General features: G+C 43.9%; 1 protein-coding gene across 6 annotated transcripts; it reads left to right on the forward strand.

Moving 5' to 3' along the window:
• Positions 1–1,082: 1,082 nt before the first annotated feature.
• Positions 1,083–11,482, forward strand: LOC101274033 (antileukoproteinase). Of its 6 annotated transcripts, none has more exons than XM_049700080.1 (5): positions 1,083–1,238; positions 1,921–2,079; positions 2,329–2,478; positions 10,533–10,682; positions 11,192–11,482. In XM_049700080.1, exons 1-5 carry the CDS (start codon positions 1,157–1,159, stop codon positions 11,248–11,250), a joined length of 600 nt encoding a protein of 199 aa, XP_049556037.1. In that variant the 5' UTR covers positions 1,083–1,156; the 3' UTR covers positions 11,251–11,482. The 6 variants fall into 6 exon arrangements, with proteins under 6 accessions (XP_049556037.1, XP_033289693.2, XP_049556040.1 ...); XM_033433802.2 differs by having other exon boundaries at positions 11,269–11,482; XM_049700083.1 differs by lacking the exon at positions 10,533–10,682 and having other exon boundaries at positions 11,269–11,482.
• The last annotated feature ends 15,780 nt before the right edge of the window (positions 11,483–27,262 follow it).

The raw sequence follows: 27,262 nt of genomic DNA on the forward strand, positions 1-27,262 counted from the left end.
CGCCAGTCTCTCTCCTGGTCTCTCTTCCTACCCTCGATCTTAAGAGGCCATCTTGTGAGCATAGCCCAGACGGGCCTTGAGAATAGGAGAGCCTCTACCAGCAGTGCCCTCAGTCAGCAGTGTGGGGCTGTTGAGTCATGGCAGTACCGGTTCTAGACGAGAACTTCACCTCGTAGTTTAACCCTCGCATTGTACAGATGGGGAAATGGAGGTTCAGAGAGCTGCAGTGTTCTGACCAAGGTCACACAGCGAGTCAGTGACAGAGGCTCTAGAATACAGAAGTAGATTCCACAGACAGTCAGTTGGACTAAGGATCTTTTGAGATATAATAAATAATCCGAGTTAGCAGAAGACTTGATAACTTTCTGTGAGCTCCGAGGTATGTGTGTGTGCGTACGTGCGTGCGCACATGCATGTGTGTGTATCAGAGAGAGACTATTTTGTAATAATAGTAATAATTATAATGGCTACCATTTTTAAGTGTCTACTATATCCCAGGCCTTGGGCCAGAGGCGCATTTACTCCCCATGACAATTATAAGAAGAAAAAGTATAATGGTGCCTACTTTACAGAAACTGACACTGGAAGGTCTTCTGACTTGTCCAAGGCAACGGATAGTAAGTTGTGGTACCAAGGTTTGAATCCAGATTAGGTTAACACTAACATTCATACATTTGCCTACTACACTGTGTCGTATCTATGTGTCCCATTAACTTTTGTATCCCCAGGGCCTGGCATAGTGCCCCCAGGAGTGGGAGAACTAGGGGTGCATTGCCCAACGTCTCAGCTCAGAATCCAGGTCTAAATAGCATTTTTGCATTTGACCTTTTACCCTCCATCTCCACTAACAAGGCTAAGGAGCCTGGGGCCCCTACAATGCTCAGGGCTCAGATGGACACCTGAAATGGTTTCCTTATCAGCCTGGCGACATCTCCCAGGCCAGCCTCTCCTATTTCTTCTCTGACCTTTACTCTGTTGGCCTAGCAGTCTTGCTCGGGACAGGAATGACCGGTATCAAGCTTCCCGGTCTCTGGCCAAGCTTCCTGCTTATGCCATTGAAGCTGGGAGGGGCCGAGGAAATGCTCGTGAGGCCACGCCCACTAGGGAAGGTATAAATGGGGGCGGCTGGGCCAGCAGAGCCACCCCTGCCCTCACCATGACGTTCAGTGGTCTCTTCCCCTTCGTGCTTCTTGCCCTGGGAACCCTGGCACCTTGGGCTGTGGACGGTGCTGGAAATGGTGAGTTGGAGTCACCCTGGTATGATCCTGGCTGCAGGGTCAGAGACGGGGGCTCGTAGTGGTGTGGGGATGGCCCCTTCTCTAGACTGTAATCTCTCAGCTTAGTTTCAGGAGATGTCCCTGGGGGTGTGTTCATGTCCATCTGGGCTCCAAGGTCTCTGTGCAAGCTTCTGAGCATCTGGAAATTCTTCTTTTCCTCAGCCATCTGTCAGCCCAGGTCTCACTGCCTTTCTATTCTTATTCCTCTCTCTCTCTCTCTCTGCCTCATTTCCCATTGGTCAGTGGCTCTCCAATCATCAGTCTGACTCTTGCTCGTTCTTCCCGTTAATCTCTGTTTTCCTGTCTTTGGCTCTAGCTCTTCACCTGCTCTGTCGGTTCTATTTATCTCTGTTTATTTCCCTCCATCTCCATCATGCTCAGCCTGCCTCTCTGCCTGTGTGGAGCCTTGCTTCTCCCTGGGGAAAGAAACCTTGGCTGGGAAGCCTATGCCTTCCTCCTGACCACGTGTGTGATTTCATCAAGCCTGTCACTCTTCATGGAGATCAGACAGGGACTTCACTTTGGACTTTGTGGATGGTCACCTGAGTGAGGGTCACTCCTGGAAAGCGGTGCTTTGTCCAGGAGCCGTGATGGTTACTCAACACCCAGCCTCCTCCAAAACTCTTGAACTTCTCTTCCAAAGCTTTGAAAGCTGGAGACTGCCCTCCTAGAAAACCTGCCCAGTGCCTTAAATATGAGAAACCCAAGTGCAGCATTGACCGTCCGTGTCCAGAGAAGAAGAAATGTTGCCCTGATGCTTGCGGAATGACATGCCTGGATCCTGTCAACATCTTGAACCAAGGTGAGGAGGTGAGAGAGCCACCAGCCATGCAGCACTGGACAACTGGCCACCTGCATTGACTGGGGGGCCAATGTCAGAAGAGAGCCAGAGCCTACCTTGAGGGGGTATCCCGGCCTCAGGAGGGATGTTGTGGTCATGGGGATGGGAGGCTCAGGCTGGGGCAGGGCCTGGGGCAGGGGCTGGGGTCCAGAAGCAGGGGGCTAGTATGGAAGGTACAAGGTTTCTAACCCATGTCTCTACTCTCATCAGTTGAGGAGAAGCCTGGGATGTGTCCAGAGTCCCTCGCCCGATGTTTGATGTTTAACCCCCCCAATCGATGTGAGACAGACAGCCAGTGCCTGGGTGAATTAAAGTGCTGCGAGAGCTTTTGTGGGAAAGAGTGCCTGCTCCCTGTGAAAGGTAAGGAGGGGCTGGGGCAGGCTGACCTCCTTCCCTCCAGCTCTCTCAGTCTCAACCCTCTGGAGTTCCAGGCATATAAACAGGGGGACTCCTGATCTGGACCCCAAGGAAAGCCTCTGCCTGACTCCCTTGTCTTCCGAGAGCCCTGTTCCCCAGGCCTCAGGGCAAGGATTTCCATAGGATGGCTCATGGCTCTGATTATATCCCAGCCCTTCTGAATAAGGGCCCCAGGGCAGGTGACTCTGAGTCTCAGTTTCCTTACCTGTAAAATGGACATAATGAACTTGAAAGTGCATTGTCAAAAGCACTGTGCACTAAGTATGTATTATTAAGGTTATTTCCAAGATGTTGTCTAGGGTCAAAGGCCAAAAGATCAGTGGATTTTGAGGATAATCTTGCTCAATGCTCCAACCTTAGAGTTTTCTAGTAAAATAGAGACTTGAAATCAGCCTCCCGATACCAAGACTCACACAACTATATCAGCACCTTGCTATTTTCTCTATCTCAAGGGAATTCTTGGGGAGAGAATGTGGAGATGACTTGGCTGGTTCCTGTATTGAAGTCCTGATCTCATTTTCTCTCACAGCCTGATTCCTGCCACTTGGAAGTGGCTCTGGATTCCTACTCTGCGTGGTCTGGGAATTCCCTTCTACTCCCACGCTTGGATCACTGGGGCACTCCGTGGTGAAGCCTTGGTCCTATCACCAATATCTTCTTTGCAGAAAGGCTTGGCACCCAGTAGGCTGCCAGCAAATGCCTGTTGATTGGTCAATATATAAATGAGCATATTTCTCTCTGTACATCCTGCTTCTGTGGTTCATTGGGGAATATCAGTTTGGTGGGAGATGATGAGGGAATGTCTGAATAAGAGGCCTCCCTCTTACAGATATGGAGTGGAAGGAAGAGGCTTAGGGGCTGGACAGACCAGAATTTACATCATGAGTCTGAAAAGCCTTGGCTCTGTGGTTTGGGACAAATGACTTTATCTCCTACATCTTAATCTCTTGCCCTGCAAAGTGATGATAAAAATCAACTTGTCACAGTGTTTGGTGTTTGGAGCATTGGGGTATCCAATGCAAAATGAAGAGCAATGTTACAGGGCCATAGCAGGTTCTCAGAAAATGGTGGATACTTTCCTTCTGTGGTGATCATGAGCCTCTTTCATTTCTCTTCTCTCCCAAGACACTATTGCTTCTATCTTAAAATAAGTGTTGAGCAGAACAACGTGTACCCGATTATCAGTCCCAAGGGAGGACTCCAAACACATATGTCTGTCCATTGTATGCTGGTATCAGAGTCTCCAAGGAAAGCACAGCATGGATGAAACAATGCTTCACTTACACAAGATGCTTCTATAGCGGGCTTCGATTTCCCATGGCTAGGGAGTCTCTCCTGGCACCTGATACCGGGCAATTTACATGTAGGCACTCCTCTCATGACACGGTAGAAGGACCCCATCCCTTCCCCACTGAGGGCAGATACAGCAGTGGGGTTAACCAGATGCCAGAGGGCACACACACAAAACAAAGGAGCATGCGTTGAGCTTAAAACAGGGAAAGATATTTCCACTCATGACTATAAGCCTGGCACAGGTTGTATGGGCTCCTTATGTCTTGGTAAGTACGTATTCCAGGTCCAAGGCCCATTCTTTTGTAGTGGGGGATGCATGCATGAGACTGCCTTTCCCAACACTAGGAGTATTGTCATGGTAGGTCATTTTGATGACATGTTCTTGGCCAGAACCACAGGACAGTGATATTGTTCTTGACTCAGTGGCGTGGAAAGAGTAACAAGAACCGGAATTCCGAGAGCTAGAGCCAAGTAGGGAACTTTGCTCTATGGATTCTAAAGGAAACAGAGAACTTAATTAGATTAACGATTAAAAAAAAGACAAAATAGGGCTTCCCTGGTGGCGCAGTGGTTGAGGGTCCGCCTGCCGATGCAGGGGACGCGGGTTCGTGTCCCGGTCCGGGAGGATCCCACACGCCGCGGAGCGGCTGGGCCCGTGAGCCATGGCCGCTGAGCCTGCGCATCCAGAGCCTGTGCTCCGCAACGGGAGAGGCCACAACAGTGAGAGGCCTGCGTACTGCAAAAAAAAAAAAAAAAAAAAAGCCAAAATAAAATTGTAATTCATTCCTTTCCTGGAAAATGTCACTGGTCTAAGAAAATATTCCATAGTATTTCAACCAATATTCCAAGAGTAACAACTGGGTGTATTAAGTTAACCATTTCAGAGGTGAGGGAAAAGGGGAAGAGCTGTTTAATTCATTTTATGAGCCATTCAATTCATTTTAATTTCATTCATTTTATTTTATTCATTTTAGCCACCCTCCAAGTTGACTCCCAATCATCCTCATCTCTTGGTGTTCACACCCTTGCACGGTCCCCTCCCAGCTTTTTGCAAAGTTGGTCTGTGTGACCAATAAAATATTGCAGAGTGACAGATCTTTATGTCCTTATGAAATTAGATCATTAAAAGAGATTAGCTTCCATTTGGGGAGGTTGTGCTCTCCCCGATCATTTGCTCAAGCAGAACTCAGCTGCTATGTTGTGAGGACACTCAGCCTTTTGTGGAGTGGCCCCCAGGGTGAGGAACTAATGCCTCTGGCCAACAGCCTGTGTGGAGCTGAGGCCCTCCAACGATCACGTGAGAGACTTGGAAGTAGATTTTTCAGTCTCAGTCTAGTCTTGTCCTGGCAAACAGCTTGATTATAACCTGTGAGAGACCCCAGGCCAGAACCACCAGGCCAAGCTGTACCTGGATTTTTTTTTTTCTGTTACCAAAGACTTCATTGTTATCATCGTTTATCTACAATCTTAAATAAGGTGGGAGATGACAATGCTCGTTAATGTTAATGTTGGTGGTGGAATAACACTTCATCAATTACACATCAAGTTTTACACATGAAAAGCCACCCGGTTTGGGGGAACTTTCCTGGCGGTCCAGTGGTTAAGACTCCGTGCTCCCACTGCAGGGGGCACGGGTTCGACCCCTGGTCGGGGAATTAAGATCCTGCATGCCAAAAAATAGAAAAAATAAAAACCACTCAGTTTTATTAATTAACATATAGTAAGTTCACACAGAGTCTAAATGAAGCCTTCCCAAATCCACTCTATAATCCTCAATCAAAATACAAGTTACAAGCATTCAGACTTTTTTGTTCTTGTGATATAATGATCTGAGAAATGTGATTTCAATGGTTTACAAAATGGAAGGTAATTATTTATGGTTTACAAAATGCACAGATGTACATTAATTATGTGACCTTTCAGGGAAGGGTTCCACATAGTTTTCTTGGGTATTTATGAAGATTTCTATATTTCAACCATGTCAACATATATTCATGACTTCTATCTATTTCTATTATGAAGACATATCAGAATCTCAATGAACAGTAACCCTCAGACGGTGAGATGATGTTTATGGTTTTAAGATGCTAAGCTTTGGTACAATTTGTTACGTAGCCATAAATAACAAATTTGCTGATGTTAGTAAAAATTTGATACTACAGCCAAATATTCTGGCCTGTAGAAGAAAAAATAATTATGTACCAATTTTGTCTTCTCTGAGCAATTTGGGAACATCTTAAATAGAATGTTAAACATTAGAATTCACGAGGGTTTAAAAAGCTCTCCTAAAAGTGAAATGTGAATTCTTTATTAAAATTAAGAATGGAAATGAAAGGATAGAAATTAATACATAAGAAAAGAAAAGAAAAGAAACCTCTCTGAAACTTTGTAGCAAAACCTATATTAAGTTGAATTTTCAGAGGTATTGTCATTAAAGTCATAAACAGAATAAGAGTCACCACTATTTTTCAGCAGTGTATGAGATATACAAAACTATGCAATGAGATAAAGGAATAAAATATGTAAGAATGAAAAGAAAGATTATTGTCATTATTTGCAGACGGTATCATCTCCTACATAACAATTGAAGACATTCAATACAGTGAATGAAATAAGTTTCATCAGAGTTGCTGGGTATAAGGTCTATACAAGATTCTACAGCATTTCTCCACATTACCCATAATCAGTCAGAAATAATAAAAGTAGACATAAATAATCAAAGAAACAAACCCTACAATATGCCTAGGAACAAACCTAAAAATTATGCCAGAGGGACTTCCCTGGTGGTCTAGTGGGTAAGACTCTGTGCTCCCAATGCAGGGAGCCCGGGTTCGATCCCTGGTCGGGGAACTAGATCCTGCATGCATGCCGCAACTAAGAGGCCCATATGCCACAACTAAAAGATCCCACGTGCTGAAACTAAGACCTGGCGCAGCATAAATAAATAAATATTAAAAAAAATTTTTAATTAAAAAAATAAAAATTATGCCAGAACTTTATGGATTTAAAAAAAAAGAATTTTATTGAAGGTCTGAAAGGAGAACTGAATAAATGGAGAAATAATGTTTATGTTTGGAAAGACTCAATAAGGTAAAGATTGCAACTCTTTAAAAAATCATTTATAAATTCAATATAACTGCAATAAAATCCCCAACATTATTTTTAAAAACACCTTGGCAAAGTGATCCTACAGTTCCTATATTAGTATAAACGTTGCAGAAGAATCAAGATCATTTTTTAAAAGTACAAGAATGGGGTTTCCCTGGTGGCGCGGTGGTTGAGAGTCCGCCTGCCGATACAGGGCACACGGGTTCGTGCCCCGGTCCGGGAAGATCCCACATGCCGCGGAGCGGCTAGGCCCGTGAGCCGTGGCCGCTAAGCCTGCGCGTCCGGAGCCTGGGCTCCGCAACGGGAGAGGCCCCAACAGTGAGAGGCCCGCGTACCGCCAAAAAAAAAAGTACAATCCATAGAGGGACAGATGGGTAAAACTGACTCCATCAAAATAAAAATATATATCCTTTTTTTTTTTTTTGGCCACGCCACACAGCTTTCGGGATCTCAGTTCCCCCATCAAGGATTGAACCCGGGCCACGGCAGTGAACGTGTCGAGTCCTAACCACTGGACCACCAGAGATTTCCCTATCCTTTCTAAAAGATGACACCAAACACAAAGTTTATGCTAACTGATGTTTCTCTCTGGAGCTCATTTATCATCTGCACATCTGGCACATGAATTGCACAAACTATAGATGTGAACCTCACAGGGGTTCTCTCCTCTGACCCCAGCTTTGGACTCACGGTACCTCTTGGCTGCTTTCCATGTCTAGGCAAGAAGCATCAGTTCTTAGGCCGTCCCTGACCAACCTCACCCAAAGTATTTCCTCTTCCTCTCACCTTGTATGGCAGACCAAACTGGATGACTCATATTACCTACTTAATATATTGTCATGAGGTTTAAGGGTGCTAAATCACGCAAAGTATTCAGCACTGTGCCTGAAACGTAACAAATTCTCAGTAATTATTAGCTATAATTATGTAAAGGAACATTCATTAAGTGGGAGAGTCAGGATTTGAAACCTGGTCAGTGTAATTCCAAAGTCTGTGATCTTTTAATGACATGTTTTCTCCCTCAAAGAAATCATAGTCTTGTGTGGAAACAAATCAATAGGCAAAGAAGTAGGTAAAGCGAGGCCCAGAGAAGAGCATCTGACATAAAGGATGTCGGAGACCCCCTCCTCTCCCTTCCCCCAACACCAGTGGATGGCAAGGCAGATGGTATTTGTGAGTGAAAGAGAGAGAGCCAACCAGAGGCATGACTGAGTCTTACAGCCAAGAACCAGAGCTGAGGTATGGTAGCCTTCCTTATGAAGGAACAGCCGCCAGTCTCTCTCCTGGTCCCTCTTCCTACCCTCGATCTTAAGAGGCCATCTTGTGAGCATAGCCCAGACGGGCCTTGAGAATAGGAGAGCCTCTACCAGCAGTGCCCTCAGTCAGCAGTGTGGGGCTGTTGAGTCATGGCAGTACCGGTTCTAGACGAGAACTTCACCTCGTAGTTTAACCCTCGCATTGTACAGATGGGGAAATGGAGGTTCAGAGAGCTGCAGTGTTCTGACCAAGGTCACACAGCGAGTCAGTGACAGAGGCTCTAGAATACAGAAGTAGATTCCACAGACAGTCAGTTGGACTAAGGATCTTTTGAGATATAATAAATAATCCGAGTTAGCAGAAGACTTGATAACTTTCTGTGAGCTCCGAGGTATGTGTGTGTGCGTACGTGCGTGCGCACATGCATGTGTGTGTATCAGAGAGAGACTATTTTGTAATAATAGTAATAATTATAATGGCTACCATTTTTAAGTGTCTACTATATCCCAGGCCTTGGGCCAGAGGCGCATTTACTCCCCATGACAATTATAAGAAGAAAAAGTATAATGGTGCCTACTTTACAGAAACTGACACTGGAAGGTCTTCTGACTTGTCCAAGGCAACGGATAGTAAGTTGTGGTACCAAGGTTTGAATCCAGATTAGGTTAACACTAACATTCATACATTTGCCTACTACACTGTGTCGTATCTATGTGTCCCATTAACTTTTGTATCCCCAGGGCCTGGCATAGTGCCCCCAGGAGTGGGAGAACTAGGGGTGCATTGCCCAACGTCTCAGCTCAGAATCCAGGTCTAAATAGCATTTTTGCATTTGACCTTTTACCCTCCATCTCCACTAACAAGGCTAAGGAGCCTGGGGCCCCTACAATGCTCAGGGCTCAGATGGACACCTGAAATGGTTTCCTTATCAGCCTGGCGACATCTCCCAGGCCAGCCTCTCCTATTTCTTCTCTGACCTTTACTCTGTTGGCCTAGCAGTCTTGCTCGGGACAGGAATGACCGGTATCAAGCTTCCCGGTCTCTGGCCAAGCTTCCTGCTTATGCCATTGAAGCTGGGAGGGGCCGAGGAAATGCTCGTGAGGCCACGCCCACTAGGGAAGGTATAAATGGGGGCGGCTGGGCCAGCAGAGCCACCCCTGCCCTCACCATGACGTTCAGTGGTCTCTTCCCCTTCGTGCTTCTTGCCCTGGGAACCCTGGCACCTTGGGCTGTGGACGGTGCTGGAAATGGTGAGTCGGAGTCACCCTGGTATGATCCTGGCTGCAGGGTCAGAGACGGGGGCTCGTAGTGGTGTGGGGATGGCCCCTTCTCTAGACTGTAATCTCTCAGCTTAGTTTCAGGAGACGTCCCTGGGGGTGTGTTCATGTCCATCTGGGCTCCAAGGTCTCTGTGCAAGCTTCTGAGCATCTGGAAATTCTTCTTTTCCTCAGCCATCTGTCAGCCCAGGTCTCACTGCCTTTCTATTCTTATTCCTCTCTCTCTCTTTCTCTCTGCCTCATTTCCCGGTCAGGGGCTCTCCAATCATCAGTCTGACTCTTGCTCGTTCTTCCCGTTGATCTCTGTTTTCCTGTCTTTGGCTCTAGCTCTTCACCTGCTCTGTCGGTTCTATTTAACTCTGTTTATTTCCCTCCATCTCCATCATGCTCAGCCTGCCTCTCTGCCTGTGTGGAGCCTTGCTTCTCCCTGGGGAAAGAAACCTTGGCTGGGAAGCCTATGCCTTCCTCCTGACCACGTGTGTGATTTCATCAAGCCTGTCACTCTTCATGGAGATCAGACAGGGACTTCACTTTGGACTTTGTGGATGGTCACCTGAGTGAGGGTCACTCCTGGAAAGCGGTGCTTTGTCCAGGAGCCGTGATGGTTACTCAACACCCAGCCTCCTCCAAAACTCTTGAACTTCTCTTCCAAAGCTTTGAAAGCTGGAGACTGCCCTCCTAGAAAACCTGCCCAGTGCCTTATATATGAGAAACCCAAGTGCAACAATGACCGTCAGTGTCCAGAAAAGAAGAAATGTTGCCCTGATACTTGCGGAATCACATGCCTGGATCCTGTCAACATCTTGAACCAAGGTGAGGAGGTGAGAGAGCCACCAGCCATGCAGCACTGGACAACTGGCCACCTGCATTGACTGGGGGCCCAATGTCAGAAGAGAGCCAGAGCCTACCTTGAGGGGGTATCCCGGCCTCAGGAGGGATGTTGTGGTCATGGGGATGGGAGGCTCAGGCTGGGGCAGGGCCTGGGGCAGGGGCTGGGGTCCAGAAGCAGGGGGCTAGTATGGAAGGTACAAGGTTTCTAACCCATATCTCTACTCTCATCAGTTGAGGAGAAGCCTGGGATGTGTCCAGTGCCCGTCGTCCGATGTTTGATGCTTAACCCCCCCAATCGATGTGAGACAGACAGCCAGTGCGTGGGTGAATTAAAGTGCTGCGAGGGCTTTTGTGGGAAAGAGTGCCTGCTCCCTGTGAAAGGTAAGGAGGGGCTGGGGCAGGCTGACCTCCTTCCCTCCAGCTCTCTCAGTCTCAACCCTCTGGAGTTCCAGGCATATAAACAGGGGGACTCCTGATCTGGACCCCAAGGAAAGCCTCTGCCTGACTCCCTTGTCTTCCGAGAGCCCTGTTCCCCAGGCCTCAGGGCAAGGATTTCCATAGGATGGCTCATGGCTCTGATTATATCCCAGCCCTTCTGAATAAGGGCCCCAGGGCAAGTGACTCTGAGTCTCAGTTTCCTTATCTGTAAAATAGACATAATGAACTTGAAAGTGCATTGTCAAAAGCACTGTGCACTAAGTATGTATTATTAAGGTTATTTCCAAGATGTTGTCTAGGGTTAAAGGCCAAAAGATCAGTGGATTTTGAGGATAATCTTGCTCAATGCTCCAACCTTAGAGTTTTCTAGTAAAATAGAGACTTGAAATCAGCCTCCCGATACCAAGACTCACACAACTATATCAGCACCTTGCTATTTTCTCTATCTCAAGGGAGTTCTTGGGGAGAGAATGTGGAGATGACTTGGCTGGTTCCTGTATTGAAGTCCTGATCTCATTTTCTCTCACAGCCTGATTCCTGCCACTTGGAAGTGGCTCTGGATTCCTACTCTGCGTGGTCTGGGAATTCCCTTCTACTCCCACGCTTGGATCACTGGGGCACTCCGTGGTGAAGCCTTGGTCCTATCACCAATATCTTCTTTGCAGAAAGGCTTGGCACCCAGTAGGCTGCCAGCAAATGCCTGTTGATTGGTCAATATATAAATGAGCATATTTCTCTCTGTACATCCTGCTTTTGTGGTTCATTGGGGAATATCAGTTTGGTGGGAGATGATGAGGGAATGTCTGAATAAGAGGCCTCCCTCTTACAGATATGGAGTGGAAGGAAGAGGCTTAGGGGCTGGACAGACCAGAATTTACATCATGAGTCTGAAAAGCCTTGGCTCTGTGGTTTGGGACAAATGACTTTATCTCCTACATCTTAATCTCTTGCCCTGCAAAGTGATGATAAAAATCAACTTGTCACAGTGTTTGGTGTTTGGAGCATTGGGGTATCCAATGCAAAATGAAGAGCAATGTTACAGGGCCATAGCAGGTTCTCAGAAAATGGTGGATACTTTCCTTCTGTGGTGATCATGAGCCTCTTTCATTTCTCTTCTCTCCCAAGACACTATTGCTTCTATCTTAAAATAAGTGTTGAGCAGAACAACGTGTACCCGATTATCAGTCCCAAGGGAGGACTCCAAACACATATGTCTGTCCATTGTATGCTGGTATCAGAGTCTCCAAGGAAAGCACAGCATGGATGAAACAATGCTTCACTTACACAAGATGCTTCTATAGCGGGCTTCGATTTCCCATGGCTAGGGAGTCTCTCCTGGCACCTGATACCGGGCAATTTACATGTAGGCACTCCTCTCATGACACGGTAGAAGGACCCCATCCCTTCCCCACTGAGGGCAGATACAGCAGTGGGGTTAACCAGATGCCAGAGGGCACACACACAAAACAAAGGAGCATGCGTTGAGCTTAAAACAGGGAAAGATATTTCCACTCATGACTATAAGCCTGGCACAGGTTGTATGGGCTCCTTATGTCTTGGTAAGTACGTATTCCAGGTCCAAGGCCCATTCTTTTGTAGTGGGGGATGCATGCATGAGACTGCCTTTCCCAACACTAGGAGTATTGTCATGGTAGGTCATTTTGATGACATGTTCTTGGCCAGAACCACAGGACAGTGATATTGTTCTTGACTCAGTGGCGTGGAAAGAGTAACAAGAACCGGAATTCCGAGAGCTAGAGCCAAGTAGGGAACTTTGCTCTATGGATTCTAAAGGAAACAGAGAACTTAATTAGATTAACGATTAAAAAAAAGACAAAATAGGGCTTCCCTGGTGGCGCAGTGGTTGAGGGTCCGCCTGCCGATGCAGGGGACGCGGGTTCGTGTCCCGGTCCGGGAGGATCCCACACGCCGCGGAGCGGCTGGGCCCGTGAGCCATGGCCGCTGAGCCTGCGCATCCAGAGCCTGTGCTCCGCAACGGGAGAGGCCACAACAGTGAGAGGCCTGCGTACTGCAAAAAAAAAAAAAAAAAAAAAGCCAAAATAAAATTGTAATTCATTCCTTTCCTGGAAAATGTCACTGGTCTAAGAAAATATTCCATAGTATTTCAACCAATATTCCAAGAGTAACAACTGGGTGTATTAAGTTAACCATTTCAGAGGTGAGGGAAAAGGGGAAGAGCTGTTTAATTCATTTTATGAGCCATTCAATTCATTTTAATTTCATTCATTTTATTTTATTCATTTTAGCCACCCTCCAAGTTGACTCCCAATCATCCTCATCTCTTGGTGTTCACACCCTTGCACGGTCCCCTCCCAGCTTTTTGCAAAGTTGGTCTGTGTGACCAATAAAATATTGCAGAGTGACAGATCTTTATGTCCTTATGAAATTAGATCATTAAAAGAGATTAGCTTCCATTTGGGGAGGTTGTGCTCTCCCCGATCATTTGCTCAAGCAGAACTCAGCTGCTATGTTGTGAGGACACTCAGCCTTTTGTGGAGTGGCCCCCAGGGTGAGGAACTAATGCCTCTGGCCAACAGCCTGTGTGGAGCTGAGGCCCTCCAACGATCACGTGAGAGACTTGGAAGTAGATTTTTCAGTCTCAGTCTAGTCTTGTCCTGGCAAACAGCTTGATTATAACCTGTGAGAGACCCCAGGCCAGAACCACCAGGCCAAGCTGTACCTGGATTTTTTTTTTTCTGTTACCAAAGACTTCATTGTTATCATCGTTTATCTACAATCTTAAATAAGGTGGGAGATGACAATGCTCGTTAATGTTAATGTTGGTGGTGGAATAACACTTCATCAATTACACATCAAGTTTTACACATGAAAAGCCACCCGGTTTGGGGGAACTTTCCTGGCGGTCCAGTGGTTAAGACTCCGTGCTCCCACTGCAGGGGGCACGGGTTCGACCCCTGGTCGGGGAATTAAGATCCTGCATGCCAAAAAATAGAAAAAATAAAAACCACTCAGTTTTATTAATTAACATATAGTAAGTTCACACAGAGTCTAAATGAAGCCTTCCCAAATCCACTCTATAATCCTCAATCAAAATACAAGTTACAAGCATTCAGACTTTTTTGTTCTTGTGATATAATGATCTGAGAAATGTGATTTCAATGGTTTACAAAATGGAAGGTAATTATTTATGGTTTACAAAATGCACAGATGTACATTAATTATGTGACCTTTCAGGGAAGGGTTCCACATAGTTTTCTTGGGTATTTATGAAGATTTCTATATTTCAACCATGTCAACATATATTCATGACTTCTATCTATTTCTATTATGAAGACATATCAGAATCTCAATGAACAGTAACCCTCAGACAGTGAGATGATGTTTATGTTTTTTTTTTTTTTTTTTAAAATAGAGAAATGGTTTTTTTATTTGTCTGTTTGTTTTTGCGGTATGTGGGCCTCTCACTGTTGTGGCCTCTCCCGTTGCGGAGCACAGGTTCTGGACGCGCAGGCTCAGCGGCCATGGCTCACGGGCCTAGCCACTCCGTGGCATGTGGGATCTTCCCAGACTGGTGCATGAACCCGTGTCCCCTGCATCGGCAGGCGGACTCTCAACCACTGCGCCACCAGGGAAGCCCATGTTTATGGTTTTAAGATGCTAAGCTTTGGTACAATTTGTTACGTAGCCATACGTAACAAATTTGCTGATGTTAGTAAAAATTTGATACTACAGCCAAATATTCTGGCCTGTAGAAGAAAAAATAATTATGTACCAATTTTGTCTTCTCTGAGCAAAGTTGGGAACTTCTTAAATAGAATGTTAGACATTAGAATTCATGAGGGTTTAAAAAGCTCCCTAAAAGTGAAATGTGAATTCTTTATTAAAATTAAGAATGGAAATGAAAGGATAGAAATTAATACATAAGAAAAGAAAAGAAAAGAAACCTCTCTGAAACTTTGTAGCAAAACCTATATTAAGTTGAATTTTCAGAGGTATTGTCATTAAAGTCATAAACAGAATAAGAGTCACCACTATTTTTCAGCAGTGTATGAGATATACAAAACTATGCAATGAGATAAAGGAATAAAATATGTAAGAATGAAAAGAAAGATTATTGTCATTATTTGCAGACGGTATCATCTCCTACATAACAATTGAAGACATTCAATACAGTGAATGAAATAAGTTTCATCAGAGTTGCTGGGTATAAGGTCTATACAAGATTCTACAGCATTTCTCCACATTACCCATAATCAGTCAGAAATAATAAAAGTAGACATAAATAATCAAAGAAACAAACCCTACAATATGCCTAGGAACAAACCTAAAAATTATGCCAGAGGGACTTCCCTGGTGGTCTAGTGGGTAAGACTCTGCGCTCCCAATGCAGGGAGCCCGGGTTCGATCCCTGGTCGGGGAACTAGATCCTGCATGCATGCCGCAACTAAGAGGCCCATATGCCACAACTAAAAGATCCCACGTGCTGAAACTAAGACCTGGCGCAGCATAAATAAATAAATATCTAAAAAAATTTTTTTAATTAAAAAAATATAAATTATGCCAGAACTTTATGGATTACCATAAATAATGTAATGTAATGTAAGATCCCACATGCCGCGGAGCGGCTGGGCCCGTGAGCCATGGCTGCTGAGCCTGTGCGTCCGGAGCCTGTGTTCCGCAACGGGAGAGGCCACAACAGTGAGAGGCCAGAGTACCGCAAAAAAATAAATAAATAAAAAATAAAAAGGAGTATTTGCAATTTAAAAAAAAAAAAAGTACAGGAATGGAGGCTAGCCAGACCACATATCAAAATATTATTAATTATATTATTTTTACATTATAATAATAAATGTAGTATGATGTTGGTATAGGAATAAACAAATAGTCTAATGGAATAGAATAAAACATCTAAAAGGAAATCTGTGTATTTGTGGAAATTTGTTATATAAAAAGGAGGAATTTTTACAACTGGGTAGGGCAAAGCTCAAACTAGTAATGAAAACAATTGTTTTATTTTTTAAAGTTCACACTGACAACTTTTATTGAGTTTAATAGTAATTTTTAACATAGAGTATTAGGGTTCTACCCTAAGAGAAACAGAACTGGTAGGACCAGTAAGATATATATATATATATCACAAATGTATTCATAGCAATGTATATATGTGTGTATTTACTTATTTATGTTTATCATGAGGAATTAGCTCACACAGTTATGGAGGCTGAGAAATCCCATAATCTGCCGTATGTAAACTGAAGACCCAAGAAAATCAGTGGTATAATGTAGTTCAAGTCCGAAGACCTAAGAACCTAAGAGCTGGGACTTCCCTGGTGGTCCAGTGGTACAGACTCCGCACTTCCACTGCAGGGGGCACGGGTTTGATCCCTGGTTGGGGAACTAAGATCCTACATGCCTCATGGCACAGCCAGAAAAAAACCCGTTAGAGCTGATGGTGTGAATTTTAGTCCAAGGGCAGGAGATAATGAGGTGAGATGTCCCAGCTCATGCAGAGAGGCAGGAGAAGAGGTGCAAATTCCTCCTCCCTTCACCTTTTGTTCTACTGGGCCCTCAACAGATTGGATGAGCCCACCACACTGGGGAGAGAAATTCACTTTACTGAGTCCACAGATTCAAATGCTAATCTCATCTGGACACATCCTCACAGGCAACCTAGAAATAATGTTTAACTCGAGCATTTCATGGCCAGTCAAGTTGACACATAAAATAAATGATTACAAGTCAACTCGGCACCTATATGAATCGTTTTAAACCATACTTAATCTTCAAGTAAAGACAATGACAGGGTCATAATTCTGCCAGACAGCATACAATTATCCTGTATACAAACCAAAACACATTCATTCCTTCCCCAGAAGAGGAAGTAAAGCTCTAGAGTGATGTTTACTCTCCTCCTTCATATCCAGTAACAAATTCTATCACATAAAATTAACGATACATAAATACTATGATATAAGGTCAATACATCTTATGTTACATGATAAGGTAATAAGAGAGGAAAGAAAATAAACACACATACACATGTATTTATAGCAAAATAAGGAGGAAATGTCATGACTATTACAGTCCTCATTTCTGTAACTGGTCACATGGCTGTAGTTGGTATTTATAACTACCTTTTTCCACTGCCCATTCTATATTCCTTTGTCTTCAGCAAGCACTTCAGCTGGTCATCGTTCTTTACCTGATGGGGTGACCCAAACTTTCATTCCTGAAGGGTCTGGGCCATTAGTGGCCTTGCCTGGATTGGGTCATTGTTTTCTGATGACTTAATTGCAGAGTATGATAATATTACCAGGTCCCTAAGGGATCTCCTGTATTCCAGACATACTCTTCCTTACCTCCAGTGTGGAGTAAGAGTCCAATTTCCCCTTGGTAGTCATGATCAATCATCCCAGCCAACACTGTAACTCTCTTCTTTGACTGTTGATTCAGAGGCATGAGGTACCGAAAGTGGTAGGATGGTAGTTTAACTTCCAGTTCAATGGAATCATCGTTGTGTCTCCTGGTGGAAACATTTCTCCCTCCAGAACTAACCCCTCTAGGCCAACAGTGCACAAAGTCAAGGGGACAAGTAGGCAAAAATTTGCTCATGGCTCCCTGGGGATAATAGTGGGTAGTACCCCTCCTGTCTCTACCTCTTGATTTCGGAACCCGTGAATCCTGGTTATGGGAGAAACAGCATCATATATTGGACACTGACTGAAAGCATAGACAGCCTTCTGAAAAACCTTGTCCCAGCCCTGCAAAGTATTGTCAAACAGCTGGCACTCTACCTGAGTCTTCGAAAGGCCATTCCACTGTTCTATAAAGCCAGCTGCTTCAGGATGGTGAGGAACCGGGTAAGACCAGTGAATTCCATGAGCATGGGCCCATTGCCACACTTCTTCTGCTGCGAAGTGAGTTCCTTGATCAGAGTAGTGTTGTAAGGAATACCATGACAAGTGGATAAGGTATCCTATAAGTACATGTTCGGTAGTTTTGGCAGAAACATTGTATACAGGGAAGGCAAATTCATATCCAGAGTGTCTACTCCCCTTCCATGATGGAAGTGGTCCAATGTAATCAACCTGCCACCAGGTAGCTGGCTGATCACCCCAGGGAACGGCTCTATATTGAGCATGAATGTTGGTCTCTGATGCTGATAGATCAGGCACTCAGCAGTAAACAGTGAATTATACTTCTATATCCCAGAAAGAAACAATTAAAGATGAAATTTTTATAGTAGTATAAAAAATCAAATAGCTATAAATAAAATTAAGAAAAGATGTGCAGAATCTTTATGTAGTAAATGGTAAAACTTTTTGAGAGAAATTAAAGAATATCTAAATAGAAAGAGATATAGCATATTCATAGATTGCAAACCCTAATATTGTAAAGATGTATTTTCTCCCTAGATTTATTTATAGATTCATTGCCACCCTGGATGAAAATCCCAATAGGTTGTTGTTGCTTTGCTTATTTGCATGTGTATGTATCTTGCAGAAGCTATTTAAAAATTTATTTGGAAAAAAAATTTATTTGGAAAAGCAAAGGGACAAGAATAGCAAGGACATAAATGAAGAAGAATATAAGAATAAGACAGAAAGGGGCTTCCCTGGTGGTGCAGTGGTTAAGAATATGCTGCCAATGTAGGGGACACGGGTTCGAGCCCTGGTCTGGGAAGATCCCACATGCCGCGGAGCAACTAAGCCTGTGCACCACAACTACTGAGCCTGCGCACCACAACTACTGAAGCCCGTGCGCTTAGAGCCCGTGCTCCGCAACAAGAGAAGCCACCGCAATGAGAAGCCCGCGCACCGCAAGGAAGAGCAGCCCCCGCTCGCCGCAACTAGAGAAAGCCCGCGTGCAGCAACGAAGACCCAAAGCAGCCAAAAATAAATAAATTTTGAAAAAACATTAAAAAAATGATAAGGCAGAAAAACTTATGCTACAAATTATTAAGATTTATTATAAAGTTAGAGTAAATAAAATATTGCGATATTGGCCAAGGATAGATTCATAGACCTTTAGTGTATAAGCATTGAATGAGAAGACAGAAAGAACTCAGTAATGTGAACAGGGCAGGTTTAATATGAAAATGATTAGTGGTTACAAGGGATTAACTAAAAAGGAAAGAAAGAAAACCCTAGGGCTGAGGGAGAGTAGTCGGGGAAAGAACAAAATGCAGGAGAGTGAATCCTCTCCAAGGTTAGGATTTAGACTCATTGGAGAGGATGTGGTGGCAGCCCACTGGTTGGCAGAGAAGTTGGCTGGGTCGTCCCAAGCCAGAGCTGGTCCACAGTCCGAGGGGTGCTGGAGGAAAGCTCTGGGAAGCTGCCTGCTATCATCATCTCACACTGGTCAGAATGACCATCATCAAAAAATCTACAAACAATAAATGCCAGAGAGGGTGTGGAGAAAAGGGAACCGTCTTGAACTGTTGGTGGGAATGTAAATTGGTACAGCCACTGTGGAGAACAGTACGGAAGTTCCTTAAAACTAAAAATAGAACTACCATACGACCCAGCAATCCCACTACTGGGCATATACCCTGAGAAAACCATAATTCAAAAAGAGTCATGTACCAAAATGTCCATTGCAGCTCTATTTACAATAGCCAGGACATGGAAGCCATCTAAGTGTCCATCGACAGATGAATGGATAAAGAAGATGTGGCACATATATACAATGGACTATTACTCAGCCATAAAAAGGAACGAAACTGAGTTATTTGTAGTGAGGTGGATGGACCTAGAGACTGTCATACAGAGTGAAGTAAGTGAGAAAGAGAAAAACAAATACCGTATGCTAACACATATATATGGAATCTTAAAAAAAAATGAAAAGAAATGGTCAGAAGAACCTAGGGGCAAGACAGGAATAAAGATGCAGACCTACTAGAGAATGGACTTGAGGACACGGGGAGGGGGAAGGGTAAGCTGGGACAAAGCGAGAGAGAGGCATGGACATATATACACTACCAAACGTAGAATAGATAGCTAGTGGGAAGCAGTCGCGTAGCACAGGGAGATCAGCTTGGTGCTTTGTGACCACCTAGAGGGGTGGGATAGGGAGGGAGACGCAAGAGGGAAGAGATGTGGGGATATATGTATATGTATAACTGATTCACTTTGTTATAAAGCAGAAACTAACACACCATTGTAAAGCGATTATACTCCAATACAGTTGTTAAAAAAAAAAAAACCCGATGCAGCCAAAATAAATTAAATAAATAAATGAATTTATTAAAAAAAAAAATACATGCACATACCTGTTCTTGTCGGCACTATTTATAGTAGCCAGCGCAAATGGCCCTTGGTGGGTGAATAGACAAAATGTTGTGTATCCCTATGACGGAAGTTCAGCCATAAAAAGGACTAAAATACTGATACATGCTCTGACATGGATAAAGAAGCCGGACACAAAAGGTCATGTATGGTATGTCTGCATTTATATGAAAAATCCAGAGATGGAACACAGACTGGAGGTAGCCAGGGGCTGGGGGTGGGGGAATTACTGCTTAATGGTAAGGGGGTTTCCTTTGGAGTGATGGAAGTGTTTGGGAACTAGATAGAGGTGGCAGTTACATAGCACTGTGAATGAAGTAAATGATACTGAATTGTTCACTTTAAATGATTGGCTGAAAAAAATAAACAAATAAGGCTCTTTCTTGTCACTACCCCCCCCCCCCCAAAATTAAAATTCTGTTTAACAAAAGATACTGTTAGGAAAAGGAAAAGGAAAAGGTGAACCACAAGTTCACCGGATACTCCCTGCTTTTCTGACCCTGGGGAAGCTGGGGCAGAGGAAGGAGATTGCTGCTACCAAAGGGGAAGTGAAGGCTTCCAGGTACCAGAGAGGTCTAGATCGGACAGTTTAGGAGGACTCCAAGCCCCCATTTCATGGGAGCAGCACTTACTTCAGGGACAGAATGTCCAGACTGTCCTGTCCTGTCCTTTTCTGTCCCACCCCACTCTAGCACTGCTCTAGCACTCCCAGAGCCTAACTTTTCTTAGGTTCTGGACAGATGCCAACAGATCAAATTTTTCCCATGAAATGTGGGTCCATGCCCTTGGAGATCTGACTCCTATTACCTAGAGTATTTCTGAGAAATTGCAAATTCATGTGCATATGTGGGTTTTCACTTATGCCTGCATATGTGTTTCTATGTGCCTGTTGTGTCTTTGTGGCACACCTGCTTGCTACTCAAGGCATGGTCCACAGACCAGCAGCGTTGGCGTACCAGAGAGCTGGAGAAGTACAGCATCTCTGGCCCATCTAAGACCTACTGAATCAGAATATGCATTTTATGATTCTCATTCACAGTCAAGTTTGACAGGTCTGGCATACCTGTTTGTAGCTGCCCAGGAGAGCTTATACTTTATTTAGGAGAGAGCGTCAGTACTCATAGGCTGGGTGCATTGGATTGCAGATCTGTATGTTTACAAGCACACCTATGCGTGTCTTTACATGTGGGATGAGGGGAGTATTTCCTGAGGGCTGACTATATTCCAGGCACCCTGTAAATTCTTAACACAATCATTTGTGTCCTCTGTCTCATTTGATTTTGTTGAAGGCCTTGGGAGAAACAGCGAGTAGGGATGATTTGTGTTGAAAGCCTTAAAAATATCCAAATGCTTTGATTATACATTCCACCTCTAGGCATCTGATCCAACAGAGAAATCTGAATTAAAGAAAAAATGATTCATGCACAAGGATTTACATATCCACATAATCTATAAAAGAAATCAAGAACTGGAAATGACTGGTTTGTCCAGTGGAGTTACAGAAATGATGACAAAGCCTGAAGTGGATAACAATGTAGTCATTAGCTGAGTTCAGCTAAACAATTGTTTCCTGAGTGGCCTTTCCCAGGCAAGCACATGGTGTACCTGAGGTTGCTAGAGCTGACGCCGCTGCTCTCATGAAGGTCAAGATGTTGATGCAGTTTGTACGACATCGGGAAATTGTGTTATAACATAAACCAGAGAAGAGGATATGAAATTACATATACAGTGTAATCACAGTCAAGGAAAAAACGCACTTGAATCAGAAAGAACAAGCCACACCTTCCCTCTAGACAAAGCGTGGGGAGGAGGCAAGAGGCCCGCCTGAGACCTCGGGCGAGCCTGGACACGTGGTCCTGTGAAAGCCTTGGTTTGTCTTCTGTATAAAGTGCTTCTTATTCCCCATCGATTGCAAGAGCCACAGTTCAAAAGGAGCAAAAGGGCTGCTTCGTGAAATAACGCCAATACTTGGCTGGGAGGATGGCTTTGCAAATTACGGGCAGTTTCGGAAAATGTTTCTCTTTGTGTAGATTTAGACTGTACGCGATCTGAGAATTGTTTATCCTTCAGTCTGTCTCTCATCTCATCCACCCAATATTCACCTGACCTGCGGACAAATAAAGAAAATTATCTGCAGTTCACAGCAGGTGCACTAACCATGTTGTGTCAATGCCCACTCTGGATTACTTTGGGAAACATGGAATGCCAAAGACCTCACCAGATCATCTTGCTGTATTCTTCCCTTACCTCCAGCAAGGGTTATTCCAGACTAAGGACCCCGGGCTCAGGAAAATACAGTCCAGCCCATGTATCACCTTGCAGCAGGGGGAGGAGGCCAAGCCCTGAGAGGAGATAAACTCGTAGGTTACACACATGCTGAAGAAGCGGTGATAGGGTTCTTTTTTTCTACTTCTCCAATTTTTTGACAATGATCGCTTTTTAAAAATGAAACTCTTATCAATGAGTTTAATAATATTTAAGGAGTCCAGAAATTCCTTGTTTCTCCAATTCTTTTTTTAAAGACTTAACGTTTTTAGACCAGTTTCAGGTTCACAGCAAAATTAACAAGGTAGAGAGATTTCCCATACACCCCCTGCCACCACACATGCATAGTCTCCCCTATTACCAACATCCCTCACCAGAGTGGTGCACCTGTTACAGTCAATGAACCTACACTGACACATCATAATCACCCAAAGTCCATCATTTACAGTAGGGTTCCCTCCTGGTGTTGTACATTCTATGGGTTTGCACAAATGTATAATGACATATAGCCATCATTATAATATCATACAGAGTATTCACTGCCCTAAAAATCCTCTGTGCTCTGCCCATTCATCTCCCCCTTCCCAATCTCTGGCAACCACTGATCTTTTTACTGTCTCCATAGTTTTGCCTTTTCCAGAATGTCGTATAGCTGGAATCACACAGCATTTAGCCTTTTCAGATTGGCTTCTTTCACTTAGTAATTCATAGGTGCTTAAGTCCTCCATGTCTTTCCATGGCTTGATAGCTTATTTCTTTTTAGAGCCAAATAATACTCCATTGTCTGGATGCACCACAATTTATTTATCCATTCGCTAACTAAAGAACATTTTGGTTGCGTGCAAGTTTTGGCAATTATGAATAAAGCTGTTATACACATCTGTGTGCAGTTTTTTGTGTAGACATATGTTTCCTACTCCTTTGGGTAAATGCCAAGGAGCATGATTGCTGGATTGTGTGGTAAGTGTAAGTTTAGTTTTGTAAGAAACTACCAAATTGGCTTCCAAAGTGGCCGTACCATTTTGCATTCCCACCAGTGATGTATGGGAGTTCCTGTTGCTCCACATCCTCGTCAGCATTTGGTGTTGTCAGTGTTCCAGATTTTGGTCATTCTAATAGGTGTGTAGTGGTATCTCACTGTTTTTCCTGTTTGCATTTCCCTGATGACGTGCGAGGTGGAGCATCTTTTTATATGCTTATTTGCCATCTGTCTTCTTTGGTGAGATGTCTATTAAGGTCTTTGGCACATTTTTATTTTTTAATTTTATTTTTTTAAAATTTAAACTTATGTATTTATTTTTGGCTGCTTTGGGTCTTTGTTGCTGCACGCGGGCTTTCTCTAGTTACGGCGAGCAGGGGCTACTCTTCCTTGAGGTACACAGGCTTCTCATTGTGGTGGCTTCTCTTGTTGCGGAGCACAGGCTCTAGGCGTGCGGGCTTCAGTAGTTGTGGTGCATGGGCTCAGTAGTCGTGGCTCACAGGCTCTAGAGCACAAGCTCAGCAGTTGTGGTGCGAGGGCTTAGTTGCCCTGAGGCATGTGAGATCGTCCCAGACCAGGGCTCGAACCCATGTCCCCTGCGCTGGCAGGCGAATTCTTAACCACTGCGCCACCAGGGAAGTCCGGCACATTTTTAAAGTGAGTTGCTTGTTTATTTTCTTATTGTTGAGTTTTAAGAGTCCTTTGTTTATTTTGGATAGCAGTCCTTTATCATGTGTGTTTTTTTGCAAACATTTGTCCCCAGTCTGTGGCATGTCTTCTCATTCTCTTAACATTGTCTTTAGCAGAGCAGTTTTTCATATTAATATTGTTTTTTGGCAATGATTACCTTGTATAATCTTCCTTAGGTCACATTTCCTGGGAAACGGTCTTAGGGGCAGATGTTTATGTGTAGGAGGTTTTCTGGGGAGTATTCTGAGAAGCAACACCTGTGAGAAGTAAGAGAAACACAGCTGGGGAGAAAAAGAAGTGGACTTGTGATTCATTGCAACAAAGGCTCAGCCAATACCCTGGGGAGCTCTGGAGCTGGGAGGGTCCTTCAGAGGTGCCCCTAATCAAACTATGGAGCTGAGCCTTTGTACCCCAACATTAGCCAGTCTGTGGATAGAGGTTGCCCCTGGGAATGGGTGTAACCTTGGTTGAAACAGCTCACTATGGCCCAGGGAAATTCCCAGGGAGGGACTCAGCTCTCAGTGTCAGCAGCCAGCAACACCCCAGCACCTAATGGCTCAGCGGCCTTCATCCTAAAGGGATCTGACGGCCGACTACAGTATCCACTATGTAATCTGAAAACAATTAACTCGAAATAAAGAAAAAGAATATGGGGCTTGGAGATAAAGATATTGAGATCTACCAGCGACTTACTCTATGATCTTGGGCACATCTTCTCTTTGGGCCTAAGTTTTCCCATCTGTACACTGAGACGGTGTTATTAGACTCATTGGGTCCCTCATAAGTCACAATCACCAGGTAAGGAGGTGCCCTGGAAGCTGACCACAACAGCTGGAGAAGATGAGGCTGAAAGATAAAGAGGGGAACCTGTAGACACAGGGAGTTCATCCAACTCAAGAACGTGGCCCATACCACTGGGGCTTTCCCTCAAAGGTGCTTCTATGAATCATTAATTCGTAAAACAGCAGAGCAAAGTGGAATCTTACAGTTCAACTGGATCATCCCTTTATTATACAAAGGAGTCAAGGAACATGGCCAATGTCACAGAATGAGTCAGCAGCAAAATTGGGAATCAACCTCTGTTCCTGAAACCTGATCAAGTGGTTTCTCAACACCCACGTTGCCTGTTCTTTGAGAGACTGAGTCAAGGCTTGTTTTGGTTCGAAGTAAGAGATACCGCCTCAAGCTAACTTCCCTAAAAGAAGAGCTATTTGAAGAGTCAGGATGAAAGAAAATCCCCCCATCCCCCAATCTTCTTAAAAAGGGAGAAATCAAGTGACTAGGAAGAAGTGATTTGAGCACAGAACCCCGTCAGTCAGTGAAGGATGGGTTCAAAACTTACCAAGAGGATTGGAAGGGCAGAGGCTCTTTTTTTTTTTTTTTTTTACGGTACGCGGGCCTCTCACTGTTGTGGCTTCTCCCGTTGCGGAGCACAGGCTCCGGTCGCTCCGCGGCATGTGGGATCTTCCCGGACCGCGGCACGAACCCGTGTCCCCTGCATCGGCAGGCGGACTCTCAACCACTGCGCCACCAGGGAAGCCCGGGCAGACGCTCTTTTAAAACAATAAGGCAGAATTAATGGACCACATGCAATAAGATGGGATTCCTCCATATAGACCTTGGGAGGGTCTCAGAGCAAAATTAACTTTGTCGTCCAAATATTTGATTTTAGATAAGCTAGTTGACAGTAAGTTCTAGCCGGAGTGGAAGACTGCTGGGAGACCTTACTATTCACAAGAGCTTTTTGATCCTTCTCATTCTCTGCACCACGTCTCAGTTCCTTCCCCGTGCCAGGGATGGCTGAACCCAGGGTTCCTCCCTTTCAATTTCTACAGAGACCAAAGCCTCTAACTTCTTTAGGAGTTGCCCAAGGTATGGGCATAGACCTGGGAGTCTAATTGTTCTTTGTACAGATATTAAAACAGCACACCTCCCTTGAAACAATCTCCCTCTCTTTCCCACTCTTAATTTCAGAGCCTTTTAAACATTCTGCAGGGCTTCCCATAAATATCTCCTGCTGCAAACCATTAGCTTTCACCTTTCTGCAATTTAAGAATTTGATTTCCAGTTCTATATTGTAGCCAGTGGGTACAAATGATTTCTAGTTTCACCCAAGATGGTTTTTGAGTTTTCGTTTTTTGCTCTCCACGTTGTTGGGTGTGGCTTTTGGAAGAAAAAAAAAGAGAGAAAGGTTTTTTTTGTTTGTTTGTTTTGGGTTTTTTAAGAAAGATATGTTTTATCCTAGAAGTACCTAGAGTGGGGACATTATATATTCATTTTGTTTTCAAGTATTAAATCCTTTTTTTAATGAATTAATTTTTTATTAGAGAATTGTTGATTTACAATGTTGTGTTAGTTTCTGCTGTACAGCAAAGTCAGTTATATCAATACATACACATATATTCACTCTTTTTTAGATTCTATTCCCATATAGGTCTTTACAGAGTATTGAATAGAGTTCCCTGTGCTATACAGTAGGTTCTTATTAGTTATCTATTTTATATACAGTAGTGTGTATATGTCAGTCCCAACCTCCCAACTTATCCCTCCCCCGCCCTTTCCCCCTTGGTAACCGTAAGTTTGTTTCCTACATCTGTGACTCAATTTCTGTTTTGTAAATAAGTTTGTTTGTACCCTTTTCTTAGATTCCACATATAAGCGATATCATATGATATTTGTCTTTGTCTGACTTACTTCACTCAGTATGACAATCTCCAGGTCCATCCATGTTGCTGCAAATGGCATTATTTTGTTCAAGTATTAAATCTTGAAGATAAATCATCACTTTCCATATTCAGCACTACCAGTCCCATTTTTACTTCCTCTTCTAGGTAGGAGGGCATCGTCCTGCATTTGGTGTGTATTCTTTGGTATATACCCATAACCAGCTTGGTATTTTATGTGTAATTTTAAAACGTATATGAATACTTCATACGACACATTTATATCACCAGTCTGATTTTCCCAATAAGTTTTCTGTGATATTTCTCCATGTTGATTCATATAAATTTATTTTTATTTTTCTATAGCATAGCAAGCGTATCGAAGTATGAAAATTTAACCATTTCACAAATGAGAGCCATCTTGACTGGTCTCGATCTCTGACTCTTTGGAACAATCTTATACTAAACATCCTAATACATGTGTTAGGTTCCCATTGGCAGGTATTTTGTCTCTCCTACGTCTCTGGAAAGATAATTGCTAAATGATATCTTATGTGAATTTTCAGTTTTATTAGGCATAACCAAATCACTCTTCTAAGTGGTTGTACCCATTTACACTTCCATCAGCAAACTATTAAGAGTCTCTGAGTGTTTATA

Source organism: Orcinus orca, chromosome 16 (assembly GCF_937001465.1).
Source record: "Orcinus orca chromosome 16, mOrcOrc1.1, whole genome shotgun sequence".
NCBI lineage: Eukaryota > Metazoa > Chordata > Mammalia > Artiodactyla > Delphinidae > Orcinus > Orcinus orca.